Source organism: Oncorhynchus gorbuscha, linkage group LG26, assembly GCF_021184085.1.
Source record: "Oncorhynchus gorbuscha isolate QuinsamMale2020 ecotype Even-year linkage group LG26, OgorEven_v1.0, whole genome shotgun sequence".
NCBI lineage: Eukaryota > Metazoa > Chordata > Actinopteri > Salmoniformes > Salmonidae > Oncorhynchus > Oncorhynchus gorbuscha.
Genome location: NC_060198.1, coordinates 15877457 through 15902180, shown reverse-complemented (window position 1 = coordinate 15902180; position 24724 = coordinate 15877457). Strand labels below are relative to the sequence as shown.

General features: G+C 40.9%; 1 protein-coding gene across 1 annotated transcript in view; it reads right to left on the bottom strand.

Moving 5' to 3' along the window:
* Positions 1-24724, bottom strand: part of LOC124015271 (striatin-like) — a 93150-nt gene that overhangs the window by 25263 nt on the left and 43163 nt on the right. Inside the window, 4 exon segments of the mRNA XM_046330389.1 lie at positions 1415-1461; positions 1463-1497; positions 4225-4301; positions 15813-15916. Coding sequence (XP_046186345.1) covers positions 1415-1461; positions 1463-1497; positions 4225-4301; positions 15813-15916 — 263 coding nt within the window.

The window sequence follows — 24724 nt, the reverse complement described above, 5'->3', positions numbered from 1 at the left end:
CAGGATAATATTGGTTGTCCACATCGCCACACATCTTCCAGACAGAAATTGGGTGATGGATAGTTTCTCATAACTGCACAGAGATAAACACACACTGCTAAATAGATGATAAAGGATTGCATTTAAAAAAGGCCCAATGCAACAATTTCTATATCAATATCAAATTGTTGCAGGGTAACAATTAAACTGAACAAAAATATAAATGCAACATGCAACAACGCGACCACTATTTTCCTCATGCAGCGCAACACATCTTCTTCGCATAGAGTTGATTGTGGCCTGTGGAATGTTGTCCCACCCCTCTTCAATGGCTATGCGAAGATGCTGGATATTGGCAGGATCAGGAACACGCTGTCATACACGTCAATCCAGAGCATACCAAACATGCTCAAACAGGTGACAATGTCTGGTGAATATGCAGACCATGGAAGAACTGGGACATTTTCAGCATCCAGAAATTGTGTACAGATGCTCACAACATAGGGCCATGCATTATCATGGTGACACAAAGTGATGGCGGCAGATGAATTGCACGACAATGGGCCTCAGGATCTCGTCACAGTATCTCCGTGCATTCAAATTGGCAACGATAAAACGCAATTGTGTTTGTTGTTATGCCTGCCCATACCATAACCCACAGCCACCATGGGGCACTCTGTTCACAACGTTGACATTATACACGTGGTCTGCAGTTGTAAGGCCGGTTGGACGTACTGCCATATTCTTTAAAACAACGTTTTAGAGAAATGAACATTCAATTATCTGGCAACAGCTCTGGTGGACAGTCCTGCAATCAGCATGACAATTGCATGCACCCTCAAAACTTGACACATCTGTGGCATTGTGTTGTGTGACAAAACTGCACATTTTAAAGTGGCCTTTTTTATTGTCTCCAGCACAAGATGCATGTGTGTAATGATCATGCTGTTTAAATAAGCTTCTTGATATGCCACTCCTGTCAGGTGGATGGATTATCTTGGCAAATTTGTTCACAACATTTTTGCAAAATATGCCTTTTCTGTGTATGTAAAATGTTTGAAATATTTTATTTCAGCTCATGATAATGGGACCAACACTTGACATTTTGCGTTTATATTTTTGTTCAGTGTAAGTACCTGTAGTAGACTGCAGTAGAATTTTGCTAGGAGTGTCTGGGAAGGGTCTGAGTGGGGAGGGGAAAATTGATAAAAACTGTGTTTTTGGCAGAGAGGTTTGGAACGCTCTTTGTTATTGGTCTATTAACCAATATTCCACATGGTGATGTCACCGTGGAAAGCCGAAACCCCCCCCCCCCCCCCCCCCCCCCCCCCCCTGCAAACCTTCTGATCAGAAGGTCACCAGGTCTTAAAGCACTTAAAAGTGTACAGCCATAGGGCACCATGAAAACAAAAAAATGTGTGTGTGTTGCACTCACTGTCTGAGCAGCTGCCGTCCCTGTTTCCAACCCAGCTGACTACTGTTGGGGGGGGCTCGGGACCTCGTTTTCATTCCCTTCATCTGATGGAGAGAGAGGGGAGACAAGAAGGAGACAGACAGACGCACCATATTATTTAAGGCTTCACTCACAATCTTGAAGCACGGACTTAAATACTTACAGTATTTGTGCTGCATTCAATTTCAATCCAAAATTCCAATTGAAACAGGTCAGGACACATGGTGCAATCCAGGTTAGATTGTCAGAATGCATACAGTACATCTGAATGAAACATGTCAGTATTGTGGCATTTGACATGCACAAATCTTACTTGTTTCAGGAAACCAGGTGTACGTCACACGTCACTACTTCACAGGAGGCATTTGAACATCATCATAATATTTAATTAAAAACAAAAATCTAAAATTAGTTTTTTGGGCAGAAATGCCTTCTGGAACATGAACTTTCATGTGCTTTAATAACAAACTTGTATTCCATCTGTAAATACGAAGAAAATTGTTAAATTACGAGCCCAGTTGGTTTTGCCACAGAAAATGACAGGAACCTTCCCGCAAGACATGATTGGCTGAGATTATTATTCTTATTCTACCTTTATTTCAACAAGGAACACAGACTGAGACAAAGGTCGCTTTTACAGCTGGGCCCTGCGTAAACATGTTAACACATACAGTTTAGGTACAATGATTAAGAAACTAAACATGACAAACAAAACAATCAAAGGTAACACAAAAAAAATACAACAGCAGAATACATTTACACATAGGGGAATAACCTAGCAGCACAAAAACTAGCATTTTCAAAAACCATAATCAGGAATACAAAAACAAGATAATGCATGATAATACATGGGCTGGACACGCAGAGTTTGGATTGGTCTGCCATGTAGCATGCTTCTGTCTATAACATGAAATGCTCAGTATGTGTTGAGTCATTTTTACAGCGCTATTTTTGAAAGATATAACGTTAGCCATCGAGAACTACAAAAGTTTTGCTACTTTTCTCAACAACATTGATGCCCTGAATGTAGCAGGCGCTATCGACAGATCAGTTGGAAAAAGTGATGGGCTACTTTCTGCACACACCACGGTCAATGTGAACCGGAGTGAGCTGACAACGCTGGCCAAACGAAATATAGCTACAAACAAAACGGAGTTAAATGGTTTCAGTCTGCCGTGAAACGTTCATCCATGTATTCGGGTAAGATTCTAACTTCATTTTCAGATATTATACGTTTCTAATTGTCAGAAAGTCATTTTCATAGCAAGTTATAGCTTACTGTTCACTAGCTAGCGAACATTAGCTTGCTGGCTCGCTATCTAACGTTACGTGCATGATCTGTGTAGTAATATTATTCAATTCAGAAATCCATTTGCGTTGCTAGTTATAGCCTAATGTTGCTAACATTGAACCTAGTTGATTAGCTCTTTAGCTACCAGCAGATTCATACTACAGCTATGACAATGTTTATATTGGTAGTAGTATGAGTTGGGATTACGCCGGTTCATTGTTTAGCTAGCTACCTACATGTCTAAACAAAAGACACAAATTCAACAGGTGATTACAGGACCCATCAAGTTAGCCAGATGTGTCTGGGAGATGATTACAGCCATCTATTGTATTTCATTAACCTCTGTACATGTCTAGACAACCGTGACCCATCCACTTAGCTAGATGTGACTGCGAGGTGGTTATAGCATTTCCTCCACATAATCCATGAATTTCGACAAGTATGTCAGGTAAACGTCATCGAATAATGATCAAATATTTATATCTGGACACTCATGTTTTTGATATTGCGGCTATGCAAGTAACCATTTTTACTGTACCATTGGCATGCATCCTGTGCATCTGACAAATACATTTACGGTAATATGAAGAACAACATAACCTGCACCAAAGTCAGATTATGTTATAGACAAGGACTAGATAAAGTGTATTTTTACCTTATTGTAGGCTACTACTTTTAGTCTTGAAATGGTTGGTTGTTTACTAAATTAAAATCACTCTGTTTAGCACATGGCCTCACATGTGAATCCTTAAAGCGATGTGTGGGGCTAAGGCTTAAGAGGTTGTGAATGATGCTGAATGGGTGTAGACAAAGAAGAGCTCTCCAGTAGGTGTACCAAAACATTCAAGGGACATTTTCTCAAAAGTGGGGTTACAAGTTTGTCAACTTTCAAAGCATAATTACTTCCCCATTGTTCATCGACTATAATTGACTATTTTCTTGCTCCGAGTCTCTACTTTTATCCAATATGAAAAACACAACATGGGACCAAAGTGAGGCGGTAGGTCCCAAATGTCATATATATCATGAGTGATGACTGCTGAGATGTGCAAAGTCATGCTTTCATTTACAACCACTAACCTAGGCGCCCCCTATTTGGTTGCGCTTTGTTTTTGGTATTTTTGGTTTTAATTTATTCCATCTATGTCTACAGTGTGTGTGAATGCATTGTGTAGTCTTGAATATGTAAAAGCACCTGACGTCTGAGAAAGGCACCATACAAATATTTAAGTAGTCATTTTAATTGCAGAATTAAAATATAGCTTTGCGATGTAGGACTCAAAGTTGTGTCACTGGCACCGGTTGGTACTAAGAGTACAGAGGTGGAACTTTTTGAAACGTAATTTATTTACAATGCTGGCCTACTCAAGCCAAACCCAGACGACGCTGGGCCAATTGTGCGCAGCCCTATGTGACTCCCAATCGCTGCCTTTTGTGATACAGCTTGTGTCTGTAGTGACGCATGCAGTGCCTTAGACCGCTGCGCCACTCAGGGACTTACCGGAATCATCGTAGCTGGGAGGTTTCATGTCTCCTTGGTTCAACTCTGTTCCATATTTGAGCTTGTGGTATTTTGACCTGAGGGTAAAAGGAAAAGAGAGGAAGGAAGAGAGAAAAAGAGAGAATAAGAGAGGGATAGAGAAAGAACGATAGAGAGGAGAAATAAATAAAAAGCTTTAATGATAAAGAGAGCCACAGTGATTTAACAGCTCATTAATGATCTAACAGAAGATGACCATCTCACTGATGATTGTATCTGTAAATTAACTGGCTTCACACATATATTTGAAGAACTGTCTTGTAAATGGCATATATTATTATATTAAGAACAGGTGGGAGGGATTCTACACAGGGGGAAGAAATGAATTTGTTAATTCACTGGGTTGAAATTAATCAAAATTTAATGGTGGATATTAAGCCAATAGGTTTTTTTTTTGCACAAGATTGCCCATGCCCAGATAGCACACAAACTATACTACATATTTAAACAAAAGTCAAAATAATTTAAATATATATATATACAGTCGTATGAAAAGGTTTGGGTACCCCTGACAATTTCCATGATTTCCATTTATAAATAATTGGGTGTTTGGATCAGCAATTTTATTTTGATCTATCAAACTGATGGACAAAGTAATATTTCAGTAGTGAAATGAGGTTTATTGGATTAACAGACAATGTACAATATGCATCAAAACAAAATTAGACAGGTGCATAAATTTGGGCACCCCAATAGAAAAATCACATTAATATTTAGTAGAGCCTCCTTTTGCTAAAATAACAGCCTCTGGATGCTTCCCATAGCCTCTAATGAGTGTCTGGATTCTGGATGAAGGTATTTTGGACCATTCCTCCTTACAAAACATCTCCGGTTCAGTTAGGTTTGATGGTTGCCAAGCATGGACAGCCCACTTCAAACCATCCCACAGATTCTCAATGATATTCAGGTCTGGGGACTGGGATGGCCATTCCAGACCATTGTACTTGTTCCTCTGCATAAATGCCCGGGTAGATTTTGAGCAGTGTTTTGAGTTGTTGTTTTGTTGAAATATCCAGCCCCGGCGTAACTTTAACTTTGTGACTCATTCTTCAACATTATTCCCAAGAATCTGCTGATATCGAGTGGAATCCATTGCGACCCTCAACTTTAATAAGATTCCCAGTACCGGCACTGGCCACACAGACCCACAGCATGATGGAACCCCCACCAAATTTTACTGTGGGTAGCAAGTGTTTTTCTTGGAACGCTGTGTTCTTTTGCCGCCATGCATAACGTCCCCTGTTATGACCAAATACCTCAATCTTTGTTTTTCATCAGTCCACAGCACCTTATTCCAAAATGAAGCTGGCTTGTCCAAATGTGCGTTTGCATACCTCAAGCGACTTGCGTTTGTGGCGTGTGTGCAGAAAAGGCTTCTTCCGCATCACTCTCCCATACAGCTTCTCCTTGTGCAAAGTGTGCTGAATTGTTGAACGATGCAGTGACACCATCTGCAGCAAGATGATGTTGTAGGTCTTTGGAGGTGGTCTGTGGGCTGTTTTTGACCGCTCACCATCCTTCGCCTTTGCCTCTACGATATTTTACTTGGCCTGCCACTTAACAAGAACTGTGCCCGTGGTCTTCCATTTCCTCACTATGTTCCTCACAGTGGACACTGACAGCTTAAATCTCTGCGATAGTTTTTTGTAGCCTTCCTCTAAACCATAATGTTGAACAATCTTTGTTTTTAGGTCATTTGAGAGTTGTTTTGAGGCCCCCATGTTGCCACTCCTCAGAGGAGAGTCAACTTGCAATTGGCCTTAAATACCTTTTCTCATGATTGGATGCACTTGTCTATAAAGTTCAAGGCTTAATGAGCTCACCAAACCAATTGTGTGTTCCAATTAATCAGTGCTAAGTAGTTACAGGTATTCAAATCAACAGAATGACAAGAGTGCCCACATTTTTGCATAGCCTATTTTTAACATCTGATTTAATTTCATACAGTACTCAGCTTTTATTAGAAAATGAATGGCATGCCACTGTGATCATTTTCTATGACGACAGAGTAAATTATTATGCAGCCTCAGAGGGGTGCCCAAACTTCTTCATAAGACTGTATGAAGTGGGGCAAAAAAGTCTCAGAGTACGAGTGTTGATCTAGGATCAGCCCCCCCCCCGTCCATTCCTTATAATCTAAAAGAAAACTGATCCCAGATCAGCAATCCTACTAAGACAGGCTTTATGAATACAGGCCTTGGATGGGTGCCCTCTTGTGAAGATGCGCTTATATGAGAACTTCTACTTGGTTAGCTAGACTGCGACTTGGCGTTACTCAAACATTGAATCCCTACAAACAAAAGCCATGAGGTGAGAGGATTAGGTGAGTGGAGTGCTGGTAATTCTGTAAGAGGATAAGACACTGAGGGGATGATGGATTACTTTAAAAATACCATCACCACCATCATTGTCTTAATCAATATCATGGTAATTTAACTCATTTGTTTTTCAAATCGTTTACAAAAGGGATTTATAAATCAAAACATTGACACATCGAATGGAAATAATGGAAAAATCGATGTAATCAATTTATCACTAGCCACTTTATATAATGCTTACATACCCTACATCACTCATCTCATATGTATATACTGTACGCTATACCATCTACTGCATCTTGATGTCATTAAATGTATCTCTAGCCACTTTAAACAATGGCACTTTATATAACGCTTACATACCCTACATTACTCATCTCATATGTATATACTGTACTCTATGCCATCTACTGCATCTTGCCTATGCTGTTCGGGCATCACTCATTCATATATTTTTATGTACATATTCGTATTCGTTCCTTTAGACTTGTGTGTATAAGGTAGTTGTTGTGAAATTGTTAGGTTATATTAGTTGTTAGATATTACTGCATGGTCGGAACTAGAAGCACAAGCATTTCGCTACACTCGCATTAACATCTGCTAACCATGTGTATGTGACAAATACATTTGATTTGATTTTGTAAAACAGTTAAGTGCATTGCACCATCTTACGCTAATTTCCAGTGATTCTTTGCATCATTATCCTCATTACCATCATCAATATCATCATCACTTATTTACAGCCCCAAAAACTAAAAAAGGTCTCATTTTGTCAATAACAGTATTACCAGGAGAGGTCATTCAAAACAATCTTGGATCACTTTTGCACTCCCCCCACTAAAAGGTTAAGGTACGGATTGGGGGAGGGGAAGCTTAACCTAGATTTCTACCTCGGAGAAACTTCACCCCGGAGAGCACCAGAGATAAAAAAAGTAGTCAAAGACAGCACACTATGAAGACACGAAAAAACTGTTTCTCCAAAAGAAATCCTCGATCACACTTGTAGGTGATGTCATGGCGATGTTGGCTAGCTGAGCTCATGCACAGAAACACGTCATCGGGTGTAAAGGTCATCTCGTGCCGAACTGCGCATGTGCAGGCTGCCAAATCAAACGCACTCACTCGATATAAAGTCGTTTTTGACTAAAGTAAAAACTTGTCAGTTTGTCACTTTCACAAAGTTAGAGTAATAACATCTTCAAATAATTTAGGACATTGGCTCAAATCTAGGTTGTGCCTTTAGATTTCAATAAAATGAACAGCTAAAAGGAACAATTTTTCACTTCTCTCCCTCTCAACCCCGGCCTGGTCTACCTAGTCTGCTTCGCAAGCGTTCCCGGAGGTCTCGCGATGTTGCATCTGTTTTTCCGCCCAGTTATCGCACACGACCACAGATTATCCATTAAATTGACCAGATACTTAAGTGGCCACTAACAATGAAAATAAATGTCTTAAATTGGAAGGCAGTTAACCTGGGTACCAGTCGCTTTAGCGAATCCACTCCCTGTCGCCATGTCCCAGAGACTACAATTCCAACCACAAAACATCTTATACAACAACTTGTCCAGCTAACAGCAAAATGTTTTGGTTATAAATTCAAATTCTGCTATTTGAGGCTCCACATGTTGTCCTGGAAAATGACAACATGCGGAGTGAACAACAACCAACGAGCGACTCCGCTGTAAATCCAGCACATTGAGATTGCAGAATGGGCAGTCTCTTTGGCAATGACAAGGAGTGGTACGTTAGCTAAAGAGACTGGTAATTCAGACTAGAAGAGAGTCGGGAAGAGGCAAGATCAGGTGTGGGACCATTCTAGCCAATGAGAGGGCAGATACACGCGTGAACAACAGGCACAGCGCCGATAAAAAAAACGTTATATCAGTACACTCATAACCTAAGCACTACAAAACGTATATTCAATGCATTGAGAAGCCTGTGTCCATCGATGCCACATATCAAGTTTCATACAGATCGTGCCAGAAGAGTAGCGTTTTTAAGTGTTTATCACAAAATAAAAAATGGTGGAACATCGTGGCAAATTTGTTCCTTGTAAGGAGAGGGACCAATGTACTGAATTTCATGACATTCTGTCAAACGGGCTGAGGGGCGTGACCTTTTAAAGTTAGCATTTTCAATATCTTATAGTGCCACCATCTGGCCAATCAGTGTAATTTTGTAAATGCGGAATCTCTATGGCAAGACGGATCATTACACCGTTTCGTCAAAATCGGGTTAGTGCTATCTGAGATATCGCATGTGACTAACGGACAGACACACATTCCCAGTCCTCTCCCCGATTTCATTGTGGGGGGAACTAAAAATGAAGCCTTCTTGCTAACCATGGGGGTGACCTTGTCTGCATCCCAAATGTCACACTATTCCCTAGTGTACTACTTTTGACCAGGCCCATTATGATTCTGGTCAAAAGAAATGCACAATGTTAGGATTGGGGTGCAATTTGGGACACAGCCCTCGACTTTGTCACAGTCCAAGAGTTTCAGCCCGGTCCCAGATCTGTTTGTGCAGTCTTGAAAACTCCAATGATTTTACATATTTATTTTTTGTATTTATGACGGCCTACCCCAGCCAAAACCGGACGACGCTGGGCCAAGTGTGCTGGACCAAGTGTGCGCTGCCCTAGGTGACTCCCAATCATGGCCGGTTGTGATACAGCCTGGAATCGATCCAGGGTCTGTAGTGACGCCTCTAGCACTGAGATGCAGTGCTTTAAACCGCTGCACCACCAGGGAGCTCGACATGACAGAGACCATAGGAGTTGGCAAGACAGCACAAACAGAGCTTGGACTGGGCTACAGGGGTGGATCTTAGTAGTCTAATGTAGTTTTCTCGAATCATCTCCTCTCATTCATCTGCAATGATTTGTACACAGGGAACCGGTGAAGGTGAATATTGTGGATGCTTCTCTCAAACTAGTCAATATGTTTACTCTAGTTCTTTCATTTTAGTGCAGAATGCAGATGAAGGAACTGAAGAAGTACTTCGGCATAAATCAAAATATGGCAACACTACGTACAGTAGGTGCAACCTTATACAGATACAGAATGCAATGTTAGCTTGCATTTGTGCATCTGTACAGACCGATTTGAAATAAACTGTAGGTTGGATGCTCAAGATTTCTCCTACATAGAAAGGCAGAGGGAGAAACGTATATAAGACCAGTCAAAACTCAGAATGATGCAGAATGACTCATGCTCAATTGAGTGGGAGCAAGGGAGAGAAGGAGAGAAAGAGAGTGGGAGCAAGGGAGAGAAGGAGAGAGAGAGTGGGAGCAAGGGAGAGAAGGAGAGAGAGAGTGGGAGCAAGGGAGAGAGAGTGGGAGCAAGGGAGAGAAGGAGAGAGAGAGTGGGAGCAAGGGAGAGAGAGTGGGAGCAAGGGAGAGAAGGAGAGAGAGTGGGAGCAAGGGAGAGAAGGAGAGAGTGGGAGCAAGGGAGAGAAAAAGAAAGTGTGCAAAAGGGAAGAGACGGAGAACAGAAAGGCGAGGCGACCAGGGCAGAAACAGTTAAACAGATGGGAGACGGGCAGGGTCAAAGAGAGGGGGAAGGATGGACAAGGAGAGTGTGATAAGGACAGAAGGAGTGACGACAGAGAGAAAGAGAAACCGAATGAGAACAAGAGGGCAAAGGAGACCAAGAGAGAACAAGACCGTGAACGAGAGCAAGAAAAGGGTGGGTGAGTGACGTGGAGTAAATGTCGGGAAAATGTCGTTCCGAGGCTATAATCACATGGCGGGCGAGTGGAGGAGGTTCTCAGAAAGATCATGCCGTTCAGGTTCTCTTAAATTTCTTCATCCACCCTACCAGACTCCGTAGGTTTAAGACAGAGTGAGGCTCTAGCTAGCCTGGAATCCAAACCGATAATAGGAGACTGGACATGTGGTTGGGATGGCTAAAGCTTGGAATCCAAACTGGTATGCTCCATTTCACCTGTGATTCCTACCTAGCCTGGAATTCAAAATGAAACTGAGCATAATAGAGTTTGGATTCCAGGCTACAGTTGAAGTTGAAAGTTTGCATACACCTTAGCCAACTACATTTAAACTCAGTTTCACACAATTCCTGACATTTAACCCGAGTAACAATTCTCCGTCTTAGGTTAGTTAGGATCACCACTTCATTTTAAGAATGTGAAATGTCAGAATAATAGCAGAGAGAATGATTCATTTCAGCTTTTATTTCTTTCATCACATTCCCAGTGGGTCAGAAGTTTATACACTCAATTAGTATTTGGTTGAATTGCCTTTAAATTGATTAACTTGGGTCAAACGTTTCAGGTAGCCTTCCACAAGCTTCCCACAATAAGTTGGGTGAATTTTGGCCCATTGAGCTGGTGTAACTGAGTCAGGTTTCTAGGCCTCCTTGCTCACACACACTTTCAGTTCTGCCCACACATTTTCTATAGGATTGCGGTTAGGGCTTTGTGATGGCCACTCCAATACCTTGACTGTGTTGTCCTTAAACCATTTTTACACAACTTTGGAAGTATGCTTGGGGTCATTGTCCATTTGGAAGACCCATTTGCAACCAAGCTTTAACTTCCTGACTGATGTCTTGAGATGTTGCTTCAATATATCTACGTAATTTTCTTTTTTGTGAAGTGCAGCCACCCCCACAACATGATGCAGCCACCCCCACAACATGATGCAGCCACCCCCACAACATGATGCAGCCACCCCCACAACATGATGCAGCCACCCCCACAACATGATGCAGCCACCCCCACAACATGATGCAGCCACCCCCACAACATGATGCAGCCACCCCCGTGCTTCATGGTTGGAATTGTGTTTTTCGGCTTGCAAGCCCCCCCACCCCCAAACATAACAATAGTCATTATGGCCAAACAGTTATATTTTGGTTCATCAGACCAGAGGACTTTTCTCCAAAACTTACAATCTTTGTCCCCATGTGCAGACGCAAACCGTAGTCTGGCTTTTTTAATGGCGGTTTTGGAGCAGTGGCTTCTTCCTTGCTGACCGGCCTTTCAGGTTATGTCGATATAGGACTTGTTTAACTGTGGATATAGATACATTTGTACCCGTTTCCTCCAGCATCTTCACAAGGTCCTTTGCTGTTGTTCTGGGATTGATTTGCACTTTTTGCACCAAAGTACGTTCATCTCTAGGAGACAGAATGAGTCTCCTTCCTGAGCGGTATGGTGGCTACATGGTCCCATGGTGTTTATATTTGCGTACTATTGTTTGTACATCATGAAAGTGGAACCTTAAGGCATTTGTAAATTGCTCCCAAGAATGAACCAGACTAAAAATTTTCCCATGATGTCAAGCAAAGAGGCACTGAGTTTGAAGGTAGGCCTTGAAATACATCCACAGGTACACCTCCAATTGACTCAAATGATGTCAATTAGCCTATCAGAAACTTCTAAAACCATGACATAATCTTCTGGGATTTTCCAAGCTGTTTAAAGGCATAGTCATAGTATGTAAACATCTGACCCACTGGAACTGTGATACAGTGAATTATAAGTGAAATAATCTGTCTGTAAACAATTGTTAGAAAAATTACTTAGTAGATGTCCTAACAAACTTGCCAAAACTATAGTTTGTTAACAAGAAATTTGTGGAGTGGTTGAAAAACGAGTTTTAATGACTCCAACCTAAGTGTATGTAAACTTCCGACTTCAACTGTAGGTTTTAACTATCCAAACCACATGACCAGTCAAAGCCTCCCATGTAGCCAGTCTAGTCTAATCCGCAGGTTGCCTAGTAGTGTGTAGCAGAGAAAGACCCTATTGAATTATTCTAGATGTCCATTCTGCAATTATATGGCGGAAGAGGGACGTGAAGCCGTGCTGCATTACCCATGACAAGGTGTGAGCAGCACATGACTGTGGGAATGTGGTTAAAGGGGACACGGCGCCGCCTCGGTGCTGCGTTTTCCCACAATGTGAGTGCGCGCGCGTTTAACATGTGCCATAATTCTGTGTAGGGGACAAGAGGTTACGATACTTATTCCATATTTTGTTGTGTTACAGCCTGAATTCAAAATTGATTAAATATATTTTTCTTACCCATCGAAACACAATAGCCCAAAATGACAATTAAAAACATGTTTTTAGGAATGTATTGAAAATAAAAAAATATATAAATATCTAATTTAAATAAGTATTCACACCCAAGTCAATACTTTGTAGAAACACCTTTGGCAGCAACTTTGAGTCGTCTTGAGTCTATGTGCAAAACTTATCTGGAGATTTTCTCCCATTCTTCCTTGCAGATTTTCTCAAGCACCATTAAGTTAGATGGGGAGCTGTGGTGAACAGCAATCTTCAAGTCTTTCCAGTTTTTCAAACGGGATTCAAGTCTGGGCTTTGGCTGGGCCACTCAAGGACTTTCACATTCTTGTTCTGTAGCCATTCCAGTGTTGCTTTGGCTGCATGCTTGAGGTCATTGTCCTGTTGGAAAGTAAAATCTTTGCCCCAGTCTAAAGTCATTTGCAGGTTCTCGTCAAGGATTTGCCTGTATTTGGCTCCATTCATTGTTCTCAGTCTCAATTTAATAAATTTTGAATTCAGGCTGCATGGGTCAAGGGGTATGAATACTTTCTGAAGGAACAGTATGTGATGGGATACAATAGTAATGTCTCAATGCTAATATTTCCACAGTGTGTGTGTGTGTGTGTGTGTGTGTGCACGCGTCATGTGATACCACTGAGGCAGTGTTCCTCAATTCTGGTCCTGGGAAACCACTGATATTCCTCCAGTACGATATCAATTTACAGTATACAGTGGTTCTTCCTTTAAAAGTTGCATCGTACTGCAGCACAGCTTGCAGTCTGCCGCAGAATTCTATGGCATATTATTTAAGTGTCAGCCACTGTCTCCATTAATGCTAGTAAGAGCTAGTTTGACCACCAGAGGGCAACTTTGAGAAGCATTTGACAGTTTTTAATATAGGCTGTACTAGAGAATTTAAAACCTTTTTTGTAAGAACATAGTATATGGAATAGATTAAGAAATGTATCTTGAATATCTTAAATGAAATCTATCTTCTCTTGTTTTGTACTGTTCAGCAATTTCGACCCAATGATTCGTCTAACAAATAAATCCAAACTGGTTTTTCAGTTCTTTAAGTACAACTTTTGTATGACTGACGCCTTTAGTGAGCGGTCTAATGCTTTAATATTTTATCATTTCTGCCCTCCGAATTCTTATTCATTATATAAATACACCTATGATTGATTTATCAAGACCAGTCCCCATGCTTTGTCATTCAGTGACATTTATTCCCATAGTAATTCGTTATGGATCCATTAATATATTTAAAGTCCATAAACTCGGCAAGAATCTATTGTCCTGCTGATATTTGAAATAAACATCTACATTTTGAAAGAGTATTTTTACCACTATTTTATTTACAAAAGCATAAAGATGTTGATGAAGAAATACTGTACCGTATATGCTTTACCCGATATTTTGCGATTGCATGATGTTTGTAGTTAGAAATGTAAAACTTTAGAGTACTTAATACATTGTCAGTTGGGGGGATTTTTCACAAGTAGCCCAAGCTATAATGAAGCAAAGCTGACATCGGTTGATTTGGATACTTCTGACAGCCGAAATTCTAACTCCACCCATAACTTTTGACTTTTAAACATTCCCAGAAGGCATGAAGAGGTTGAAGAGTCCATTGTTGAGTAAAGGTTTAAGAGTCCACTGCCCTGCTGATAGCCCATAATGGAAAAAATGTTTGCACCCATAGGTTTTAGGCCTGCAGTAGGTTATAATAATCCATTCCTTCTGGGAATGTTTAAAAGTCCAAAAGTTATGGGTGGAGTTAGAATTTCAGCTGTCAGAAGTATTCAAATCAACCAATGTCAGCTTTGCTTTATTATCCAAATGTTTCAAGTGCGTGTGGGCGACAGAGAGAATGCATTTGACTTTTTTAATATATTAGGGCTTTCAGGAGGAACGTGAAATTGCGTGTTGATTCGTAAACCATGTGCCATGGAATCGGTAAATCAAAAATCTCTTCCTAATTATTTTGCAATCTATATGGCACAGCTGTCAATTTTTTGGTCCTTAAATGAAACGGGTATTTTTATTTATCACAATTTTCTTTAACCCATTTTTGGTCTTTAATGCAGGACCGACTGACAAGTTCCTTACTTTTTTTTTTTTTTTTACTGAAATTGCAACCAATTTCTATTGCTTTAAAAAAATATATATATATATATATATTTTGAAGATGATTTCATTTTAAATAACTGAAAGTGAGCAATTGTAATCTGAATAAAGGGAAAAAGGCCATGCTTGAACATGAGATGAGACATTCGTACTAATTTCTAAATAAAGCCAGTTTGTTACTTAGATTTATTTCAGTTTTTAGAGGGAAAGAAACCAAAAGCCCACTGTGCCTATTTTTCGAAAATTGTCAGACTACATGTTACGTGAAATCCCCACATTGTATTTACCCAAGTTCTCTCTTAACTCCAGGACCAACATTTTTTTTTTTGCCTGATAATGGACTCTAGTGCCAGAGGAGAGACTCTGAAAACGCCTCCATTAATTGCCACAGTTTAGACTACCGATAGATCAGGGTTCTAACTCCCCCTTGTGATAGTGTGGTACAATGACAGAATACCAACATCTACCACTAACGGTCACAGCATAAGCTCGTAATTTTTAAAGGAAGAACCACTGTAGCAAGCCTGTTGTTGTGGGGAAAGATATTGAGTGAGAGATGAGTCCCCCTTGGGATTTTGGGTCTATGAAAATGTATTGATCATAGCTAGCATACTACATGCTTAAAAAATGACAGAGCGCATACAGTTATGTTTGGCATGCAGATTATGATGTATAGCTATGTTGACATAATCCGGACAGTACTTAGCAGGGATGGGTGACTCCAGTCCTGGAGGCCTTCTGAGTGTCTGCAGGCTTTTGTCTGATTTAGATCTGGGAAACTGGCACTCCCGAGCTGAATCCAGCCAAGTTGACCTGTTCTGTGCTGGCCTGGTTACACATCCACCGTAGTTCTAGAACAGTACTGCTCAAGACAGTTTGAAAGGAAAATACTCAAGCCAGCACAGTACGGTTCAGCATGACAGTGTGAGAAGGGTACGCGCAAAACAGAAAAAATGTATGCACAAAACCAACCAGTAGACACTCACTCAGCCCCCCTAGAACCAAAGCCCCCCCCTACCATAAAGACTGAAGGTGTGGTGTAGTTGAGTGTAATGTGGTCCTCACCTCTCCTGTTTGAGGGCATACTCCAGCATCTTGATCCTTCTGACCAGGTCCTTCTTCAGGTTCTCCTGGCCCTTCCTCTCACCCTGCAGGAAGGCTATCTGGGCCTGGAGGAGAGAAGAGCGAAAAGGTCAATTTCCTGAAGAAAAACGTGTTTTTGCTTCAGTTGAGCCATCTTTTTATGGCAGTGTAAGTTGTAGTGGTAGTAGTGATTGCAATAGTAGTAGTAATAGTACCAGCAGAAGTATCAGTACCAGTAGTAGTGACTGTAGGTGTTAAATTCAAGGTGAACGTTAAACCAGGAGAGACAAAAGAAGGTATGTATGTAAGTAGTGGTGCACCGATACACAATATTTTCCTTGCCCAAAAAAACCAAATACCGATAACCAATATTTACAATTTTAACAGCCTTTTAAGCATTCTAGTACAGTTAAATAGTTAGCATATACACACACACACACACACACACACACACACACACACACACACACACACACACACACACACACACACACACACACACACACACACACACACACACACACACACACACACACACACACACACACACACACACACACACACACACACACACACACACACACACACACACACCAGTCTAAGGCACTGCATCTCAGTGCAAGAGGGGTCACTTCAGTCCCTGGTTCGAATCTAGGCTGTACCACATCCGGCCGTGATTGGGAGTCCCATAGGGCGGCGCACAATTGGTCCAGCATCGTCCCGGTTTGGCCGGGGTAGGTTGTCACTGTAAATAAGAATTTGTTCTTAACTGCCTAGTTAAGGTTACACCACACAAACAAGTTATTTTGTTGGCATTTACGTACAGTGGTTCCTCCTTTAAAAGTTGCGGCACACCTTGCGGGCTGCTGCAGCATTCTGTGGCACGTTATCTAAATGACAAGTCATTTTTTCGGTTAATGCAAGTTATTGCTAGTTTGACCACCGGAGGGCATCTGAGATGCGGGAAACTGGGGTTTAATCACCCGATGGGAAGGAAGGAGTAGGCTGTCCTTGTAAATAAGAATTAGTTCTTAACTGATTCCATATGTGTTATTTCATAGTTGTGATGTCTTCACTATTATTCTACAATGTAGAATTATTGAAAAAAATCCTGGACTGAATAGGTAGGTGTGTCCAAACTTTTGACTGGTAATTATTATGGTGTTTCTATTCCATGAAAAATGAAAGAACCTCTGGGTTTCTGTTAGGATGGAACGGGAAATATGGCGCTGGATAACATGATGGTTGGCAGTACAGTACTGGGCTATTTAGCGAAATAATCCCTGTGTCGTGCGGACCTGACGAGAGACCGGGGTTCCATTCCAAGATGGGGAGGAAGGAGTACTGATTACATAGTTGTCATGTCTTCACTATTATTCTACAATGTAGAAAATAGTAAAAAAAATAAAAAAAATCCTGGAAGGAGTAGGTGTCCAAACCTTTGACTGGTACTTGCTTAATTAGATTAATATTATGGTGTATCTATTTTATTACAAATGAAAAACCCTCTGAGTAAATTCAGACCGTTTCGCTCTTGGAGCACACACTGGACGTTCAGGCTGAGGGGCAGGGTTGATATGAGCGTTCTGATCTTACAACTGCAGTCAAGCACAGAAGCGAACATTGGCTAGCTTGCTAGCTACTTCCAGGCACAAATAAGACCACTGACCATTTTACTCACCCTCGCAGAGATGGTTAGGTAGTTTTCATGTTAACCAGAGCATTGGTGACTAACTGTGCTGCTGGAAACAATTTAATTACACTTTTCTTTTTTACGTTTAGACACCGGCCATATTCGGGTTTGAAACCTGCTCCCTGCTTGTTTCATTTGAAGTCGTGCACAATTATCAGTTTATTATTTGGTTTATATTGCCCATTCATTGCCAGTTAGAGACACCGAAGTGCATTGGGACCCAAAAGCATAATCAGTGCTCTAACTCCCCCTTGGTCGTTAGGGCAAATCTGGTCGTTGATAGGACGTTTTTCCCCCCCCCTCACACCTAGTTCGGCTATTAGACTATTCTTTAGTAAAGGTTGAATAGTCCATTGTTCAGCTATTATCCCCCCCTCCCCAACAAATTGATGTATTTTTATCAAGAGCAAAACGTCTATTTTCAATTAAAAATAATTTCTGAAAGCAAAATGAAGCTTCAAAGCAAAAAATAAAAAAGTGCAATCAAATATTTTGTAATAGAGTGCAAAGCTTTATGTATTTTATTCACAAAAAATATTGAGAACAAAAAATGTTTTTGAAAATACATCTTTCCGACACAAAGTCAGTCATAGCAGACACCTTACGAAGGACTGTGTGATGATGGCATCTCAGGTAAGCAACACTGGGCATTCTTCCGTCCAACTTCTCCATAGCTAGTAGTTAGCTCCTACGATTCAGTGTCGGTTCCTAACATTCTACTATATTACATAGATATACATACTGTAGAATGATAAATAATGCAATTAGTATTCTCAAGCTAACCAAAAACATTTCGCTACAAATGCCTATTCTCGCCATTTTCAGTTGAATTCATATAACTTTCTTTCATGGCAACTCATAAGCAGGCCATGTCCTATGTGTTTCATAGTCGATATATAATCGTATTTCCTGACAGTAACGGTAAGCTTTTTTTTTACAGAAGGATGAAAGAACACCGTCTGTCAGGAAATGCTTTCTAATATGTCAGATGAAGAGTTAGACCAGAAAGTCGGGGCCATTAAGGCAAGGACGCCCAAAGGAAGTGGTCAATGGTCAAAGGAAGTCACCAAGCAATGGGCCTTCGAGTACAATGGCGAAGAGTTAGGGAGTCTTTGCAGCGTGTAGATGGCGCAGGTATCATTGCCAGAATGATCCAGCTTAGTTGCATTGCTCGGCAAAAATACTCTGTTCCTGCTCCAGTCTCTCATCCAAATTGATATAAATCATAATTTGATAAGGTGCTAAGATGTATAATGTCTCCAAATCAAAGTGATTCACTTTTGTATTCTTACTTATTCGTAGACAAATGTTCAATGATGTATGAAATTGGAGTTGTTCATCAACTGGTAATACATAAATAATGAAGCAGGATAATAGGTTAAACATTTCACTTTGAATTCCAATGCTTTTTTTCAAGATACAACATTGTCATCGTTGGCGGTATAGATGGATTTAAGGAAGGTAAGTATATTATTTTGTATGCAAATTGCATATTTCCCATCACCTAATGAACAACCACAATACCAGACTGGGCTTTCGGTGCTGTATTGACGTATACTGAAAATCTGCTCATTTAGATTGAACGGTCATATCTCAGTTATTGTTTTCATATCTACAAAAAATAGGATATTTTCTTTACTTTCAGAGTGCAAGCTGATCAAGGGGTCAAAAATGTAGATATTGCCAGATGTATGTTCACTGTACAAGGAACAGGCCGTGGAAGCTTTATTGCTGGCAAAAGTGTCCCCAATCAGAGGTAATTAAACTGGTGTTATTTTTCTCTCTTCCTCTCTGCCTGTCTTGTTGTACATGGAACCCGTCTCACGTGCATTCTTTAAAAAAAACCTTAAGATGTAAATCTTAAAATTAGCAGCTGACACCACAAACACGCAGCCATTTTCACTGGACTATTAAAGCCCCTGTTGCTGCTAAATGTATAATCACTAATACATATGTTTATTTTGAACATTCCAGATTCAGCAGGTGGAGGACCTGCTTTATCAGGAGGATAATCTGGAAACACTGACAATGGGGTCACTGTTCCTGACATCCCATGCCCCGTCTACTGAGAATCTTGCTGTGCTTCACGTCATGTGAACCCTACCACTGACTCCTCGTCTTTTGGTAAGGACATATACATGCGGGCTCTTCATTTAATTATGAGTCTCCAGCATTTTTAGGTGCAGTCCTCCCACACTACGTAGGATATTGTTTTAGCCAAAGTGCCACTCTTGATAATGGCAAACATTTGTCTTTTTTGGAGGAGGGTGAAATGATAGCAGGCACAGGTATCAAAGTGAGAGAGTAGGTTATTCTGGATAGAGCTTGTACTTTTGTGTAGTCTATTTCGTGTGAGGTTTTCTGTCCTCAGATACAGAGAGCTGTGAAAGCCTGTCTATAGTTTAAGAGGTACCAACAAAGAGCAGTGGTTCTCAGTCCTGGGAATGGGTACTCAAAGGGGTGCACATTTTTGTTTTTGCCTTAGCACCGCACAGCTGATTCAAATGATCAACTCATCAAGCTTCAAGTGGTATTTATGTATTCATTTGTGACGCTATCCTTGATAAGATCCTGCTATTGTCACATGCATCTATCTAGCCAATGTTATCATGATTTGTTAGAAGGGATATTATACAGGAAGTATTATTAAAGAGACGCTTTACATTGAAAGAGAGAGATGCAGTAGTCACAGAGTTAACTTCTTCGATATAGGGGGCGCTCTTTTAATTTTTGGATAAAAAAAACATTCCCGTTTTAAACAAGATACTTTGTCGCGAAAAGATGCTCGACTATGCATATAATTGACAGCTTTGGAAAGAAAACATTGACGTTTCCAAATCTGCAAAGATATTATCTGTGAGTGCCATAGAACTGATGCTACAGGCGAAACCAAGATGAAATTTCAAACAGGAAATGCCCCAGATTTTGAATGCGCTTTGTTCCAATGTCTCCTTATATGGCTGTGAATGCGCAAGGAATGAGCCTACACTTTGTCGTTTCCCCAAGGTGTCTGCAGCATTGTGACGTATTTGTAGGCATATCATTGGAAGATTGACCATAAGAGACTACATTTACCAGGTGCCCCGCTTGGTGTCCTCCGTTGCAATTATTGCGCAATCTCCAGCTGCGTGCATTTTACCATTTGCTTCAGAGGAGAAACCAAACTGCCAAGAATGACTTATCATTGAATAGATATGTGAAAAACACCTTGAGGATTGATTCTAAACAACGTTTGCCATGTTTCTGTCGATATTATGGAGTTAATTTGGAAAAAGGTTTGGCGTTGTAATGACTGAATTTTCGTTTTTTTTTTTCTTAGCCAAACATGATGAACAAAACGGAGCAATTTCTCCTACACAAATAATCTTTTTGGAAAAACTGAACATTTGCTATCTAACTGAGAGTCTCCTCATTGAAAACATCCAAAGTTCTTCAAAGGTAAATGATTTTATTTGAATGCTTTTCTTGTTTTTGTGAAAATGTTGCCTGCTAAATGCTAGGCTTAATGCTATGCTAGCTATCAATACTCTTACACAAATGCTTGTGTAGCTATGGTTGAAAAGCATATTTGGAAAATCTGAGATGACAGTGTTAACAAAACGCTAAGCTTGTGAACTAATATATTTATTTCATTTCATTTGCGATTTTCATGAATAGTTAACGTTGCATTATGGTAATGAGCTTGAGGCTATAATTACGCTCCCGGATACGGGATTGCTCGACGCAACAGGTTAATGATCCAAGGTCAGTTTTGCATTTCACCTCCTGATTATGATGACTGACTGTGTTCGAAAAAAAAGATAAGCTTAATCATTCTCTCGCTCTATTCATCTGTCGCTCATCTGCAGGTATGTTTTGATGTGAGAGAGGAAGCCAGTCCCGTCATCGCCACCTCACCCGCTCTTAAGATAACCTTCGGACCAACTGGGAGTCCAAGTCTGGTTAGGAGACACTGCAAAAGACACTATGTAATTGTGATGAACTGAGAGAATATTAGGGTAGCACTGTAATTCCTTAATAATATGCTGTCTTCCCTGGTCCTCTGTTTTACCATTTTCCTTTGTCTTCTACACCTCTCTCCCCACCCCCTCTTCCATCCTCGTTTTTTATCATGTCAAGCAAAGAGGCACCGAGTTTGAAGGTAGGCCTTGAAATACATCCACAGGTACACCTGCAATTGACTCAAATGATGTCAATCAGAAGCTTCTAAAGCCATGACATAATTTTCTGGAATTTTCTAACATTCCTCTCAATTGTACAGGAAAACAATCAAAACCCATTTATTTCACTTACTTGCTGTGCTGTTTCGTTGTTCAGTCGTTTCATTCTCAACCAGGATTTCATCATACATATCAAGCAGTGAAGTTTCAGCCGTCTGTCCGTGGCCTCTCTTCCATGGTGCGCATTGTTACTGTGTCCATGTAACGTAAACCCTGTTTTTTTTTGTCTGTACATAGCATCGAGCACGGTGGAGATACAGTAAAGAGAGAATGTCACCGAATCGCTTGTTCACAGCCTGTTGGCAGTTTAGTTGAGCAGGTGTTTCAATGCCATGACAGAGGCTATCACGTCTGCTGCAGGTGCAGTTGATGAGCTTATTTCTCCAGTAAGTTGTTTGAATGGAGCTACCTAGTGTGTTCATGTTTCCAAGTTTCAAACATGTTCTCAAATGCCATTGAAATGACAGCAGTGGTATGAGAACCAGCACATTCATAAGCATGCAATGAGACTTTCAGTACGAAATCCTCGACGACCCAATGTGCTGTCAGACACGGCATGCTCATGGGGCTGATATCGCTGGTCCACATGTCAATCGTGAAGCTAATAGCAGTGATGATATTACTGTGCAAATGCGGAAGGGCAACATCTGAAAAATAGCACACGTGGTAGTGTGTACCGGTGCTCAACCGGTCGGCGAAAGCCAACATCATCCACAACAGAGAACGGTTGATTGTCAAGGGCACTGAATTCCATTATCTTGGCGTTAATGGATTTTTCCTGAGTTGTTTCACTGAAATGGTCTTACTCTTTCAAATGACTGCTCGACTTGTTGACTGCTCGACTTGTTGACTGCTCGACTTGTTGACTGCTCGACTTGTTGACTGCTCGACTTGTTGACTGCTCGACTTGTTGACTGCTCGACTTGTTGACTGCTCGACTTGTTGACTGCTCGACTTGTTGACTGCTCGACTTGTTGACTGCTCGACTTGTTGACTGCTCGACTTGTTGACTGCTCGACTTGTTGACTGCTCGACTTGTTGACTGCTCGACTTGTTGACTGCTCGACTTGTTGACTGCTCGATCCACACGGCAGACATTGTGGGCTAGGTTAGGAATGCTGTGTTGCACGTGTAGCGCTAACTTTACATGGCGTCATTAAGACATGTACCTACGTTATATAGGTATGCACGTCAGCTATGACATCGGTTTTGCATATCGGCGTTAAACTAGACATCAGGCCAACGTCGACATTGCCATTTTTAGGTAATATCGTCCGATTCCGATATATCGTGCATCCCTATAAATAAGCCATCAGTAAAAATAAAGTGGATGCACATCTAACAAACTTTCACAGGAGCAGGGTGTAACAAAGGCCAGCAAAAGAAGATAAAGAACTGCACATTATTTGGCTAGGTGCTCATTTAGTTGTGCGGATTGTGGCTTTAAAGCTGAATAGGGCTTAAGTGCACTATTTTGGGAATAGGGTGAGATTTGGGATGCACTCATGCCTTTAACAGTAGACCAGTACCGGAACCTGTTTTCTATAAAGTCTTAGGCTACTCAACTGCGATACATTGTCTGTTGTTTGTTTTGATCTGGATTATTTTAACTGCTTTCAGGCATCTTAGCTGGTCAGCCGATTCATGACATAATGCTATGGTCAACTGATGAACTCACCGAGTGGGTGTTTGTGAAAGTCGCATTTAAAAAAGGACAGATCCGGGCCATTATTGTTTATCACCTTGTAATAGTTAAGGTTAGGATTGGCATAGGCAGAACCGATCCCGGATCTGTCGTTGGGGTGAACAGGCTAATTGTGCCAGGCCACACAGGGACAGCACTCTAATCGCAACTAATCCAATTAAGGATAAACACAAAAAGGATTTGTTTTCCCCAATAACACACACAGTGAGTCACATACAGACACACACACAGTTTTCCAGGACTAGTGTCGGGCCGTATCGAGATGAGACATTTTGCTAAACCAGCCAAATCAATCATTTCCAACTATGCACGCACACCCCAAAACGGTCTCTTTTCTTCTCTGTATATTGTACAACTGCGCAACAAAATGAATATTTCTTTAAATACTTAATGTTAATAATTAGTAATAACTTTTAATAACCAGAAAATGTAGTCTAATTAGAATAGGCCTATTTAAACACTTCAGTTGAAGTGAGACTGTATATAATAGGCCACAAAACACACACAGTATACTTCACACGCTCACTGATCAAACCCTATCTCGTAAAACCCTCACAAAAAACAAAATCAGAAGGACCTTTCCACTCCAAACTTTACAGCGAATTCCAGTTGCTGATAGCAAGGGTTGACCATTATCTGTGCTATTCATCTCCAAAATGGCCATTTATTTGGCTCTCCACACATTCCTGGTGCATTGTAGAGAGCCACAGGGCTTTCAACCCCCACATATCCCATTGACACCGGAATGCACTGACATACCAAGCATTTCGGCCAAAACAAGCCCATTTTTGGTCCAAAAACTCAACCCAGGTTTAAACTACGCGTCCTTCTATTCTAAGCCATTTAGACTTTGTAGAGCTCAATTTATGTATTTTGAATTAACAGCAAAAATATTTTAACTAAACTTTGTGGGGCTGAATAGTTTTGAGTTTTGCAACTTTGTTCTCAGGCTGGACTACTAGAGACAATTCTCTGAATATTAGCTAAAAACATTAACTAGCGAAGTCTAAATGTAAGCCTAGCTTGTGTACCCAGTAAACAGACTTTCACAGTGTCATCAATGGCCTGATCGGATTTAAAAACGTACTCAAAATGAGTTAACATGCTATGGAACTTTGATCTGTTCACTGGACGCGCTACCTGTCAAAGGCCTGCTGTTTTAAACTCTCTAAAGACAGCAGGAGCGGTAGAGATACTCTCCATTGTCGGCTATGAAAAGCCAACTGACATTTACTCCCGAGGTGCCAACCTGTTGCACCCTCGACAACCGCTGATA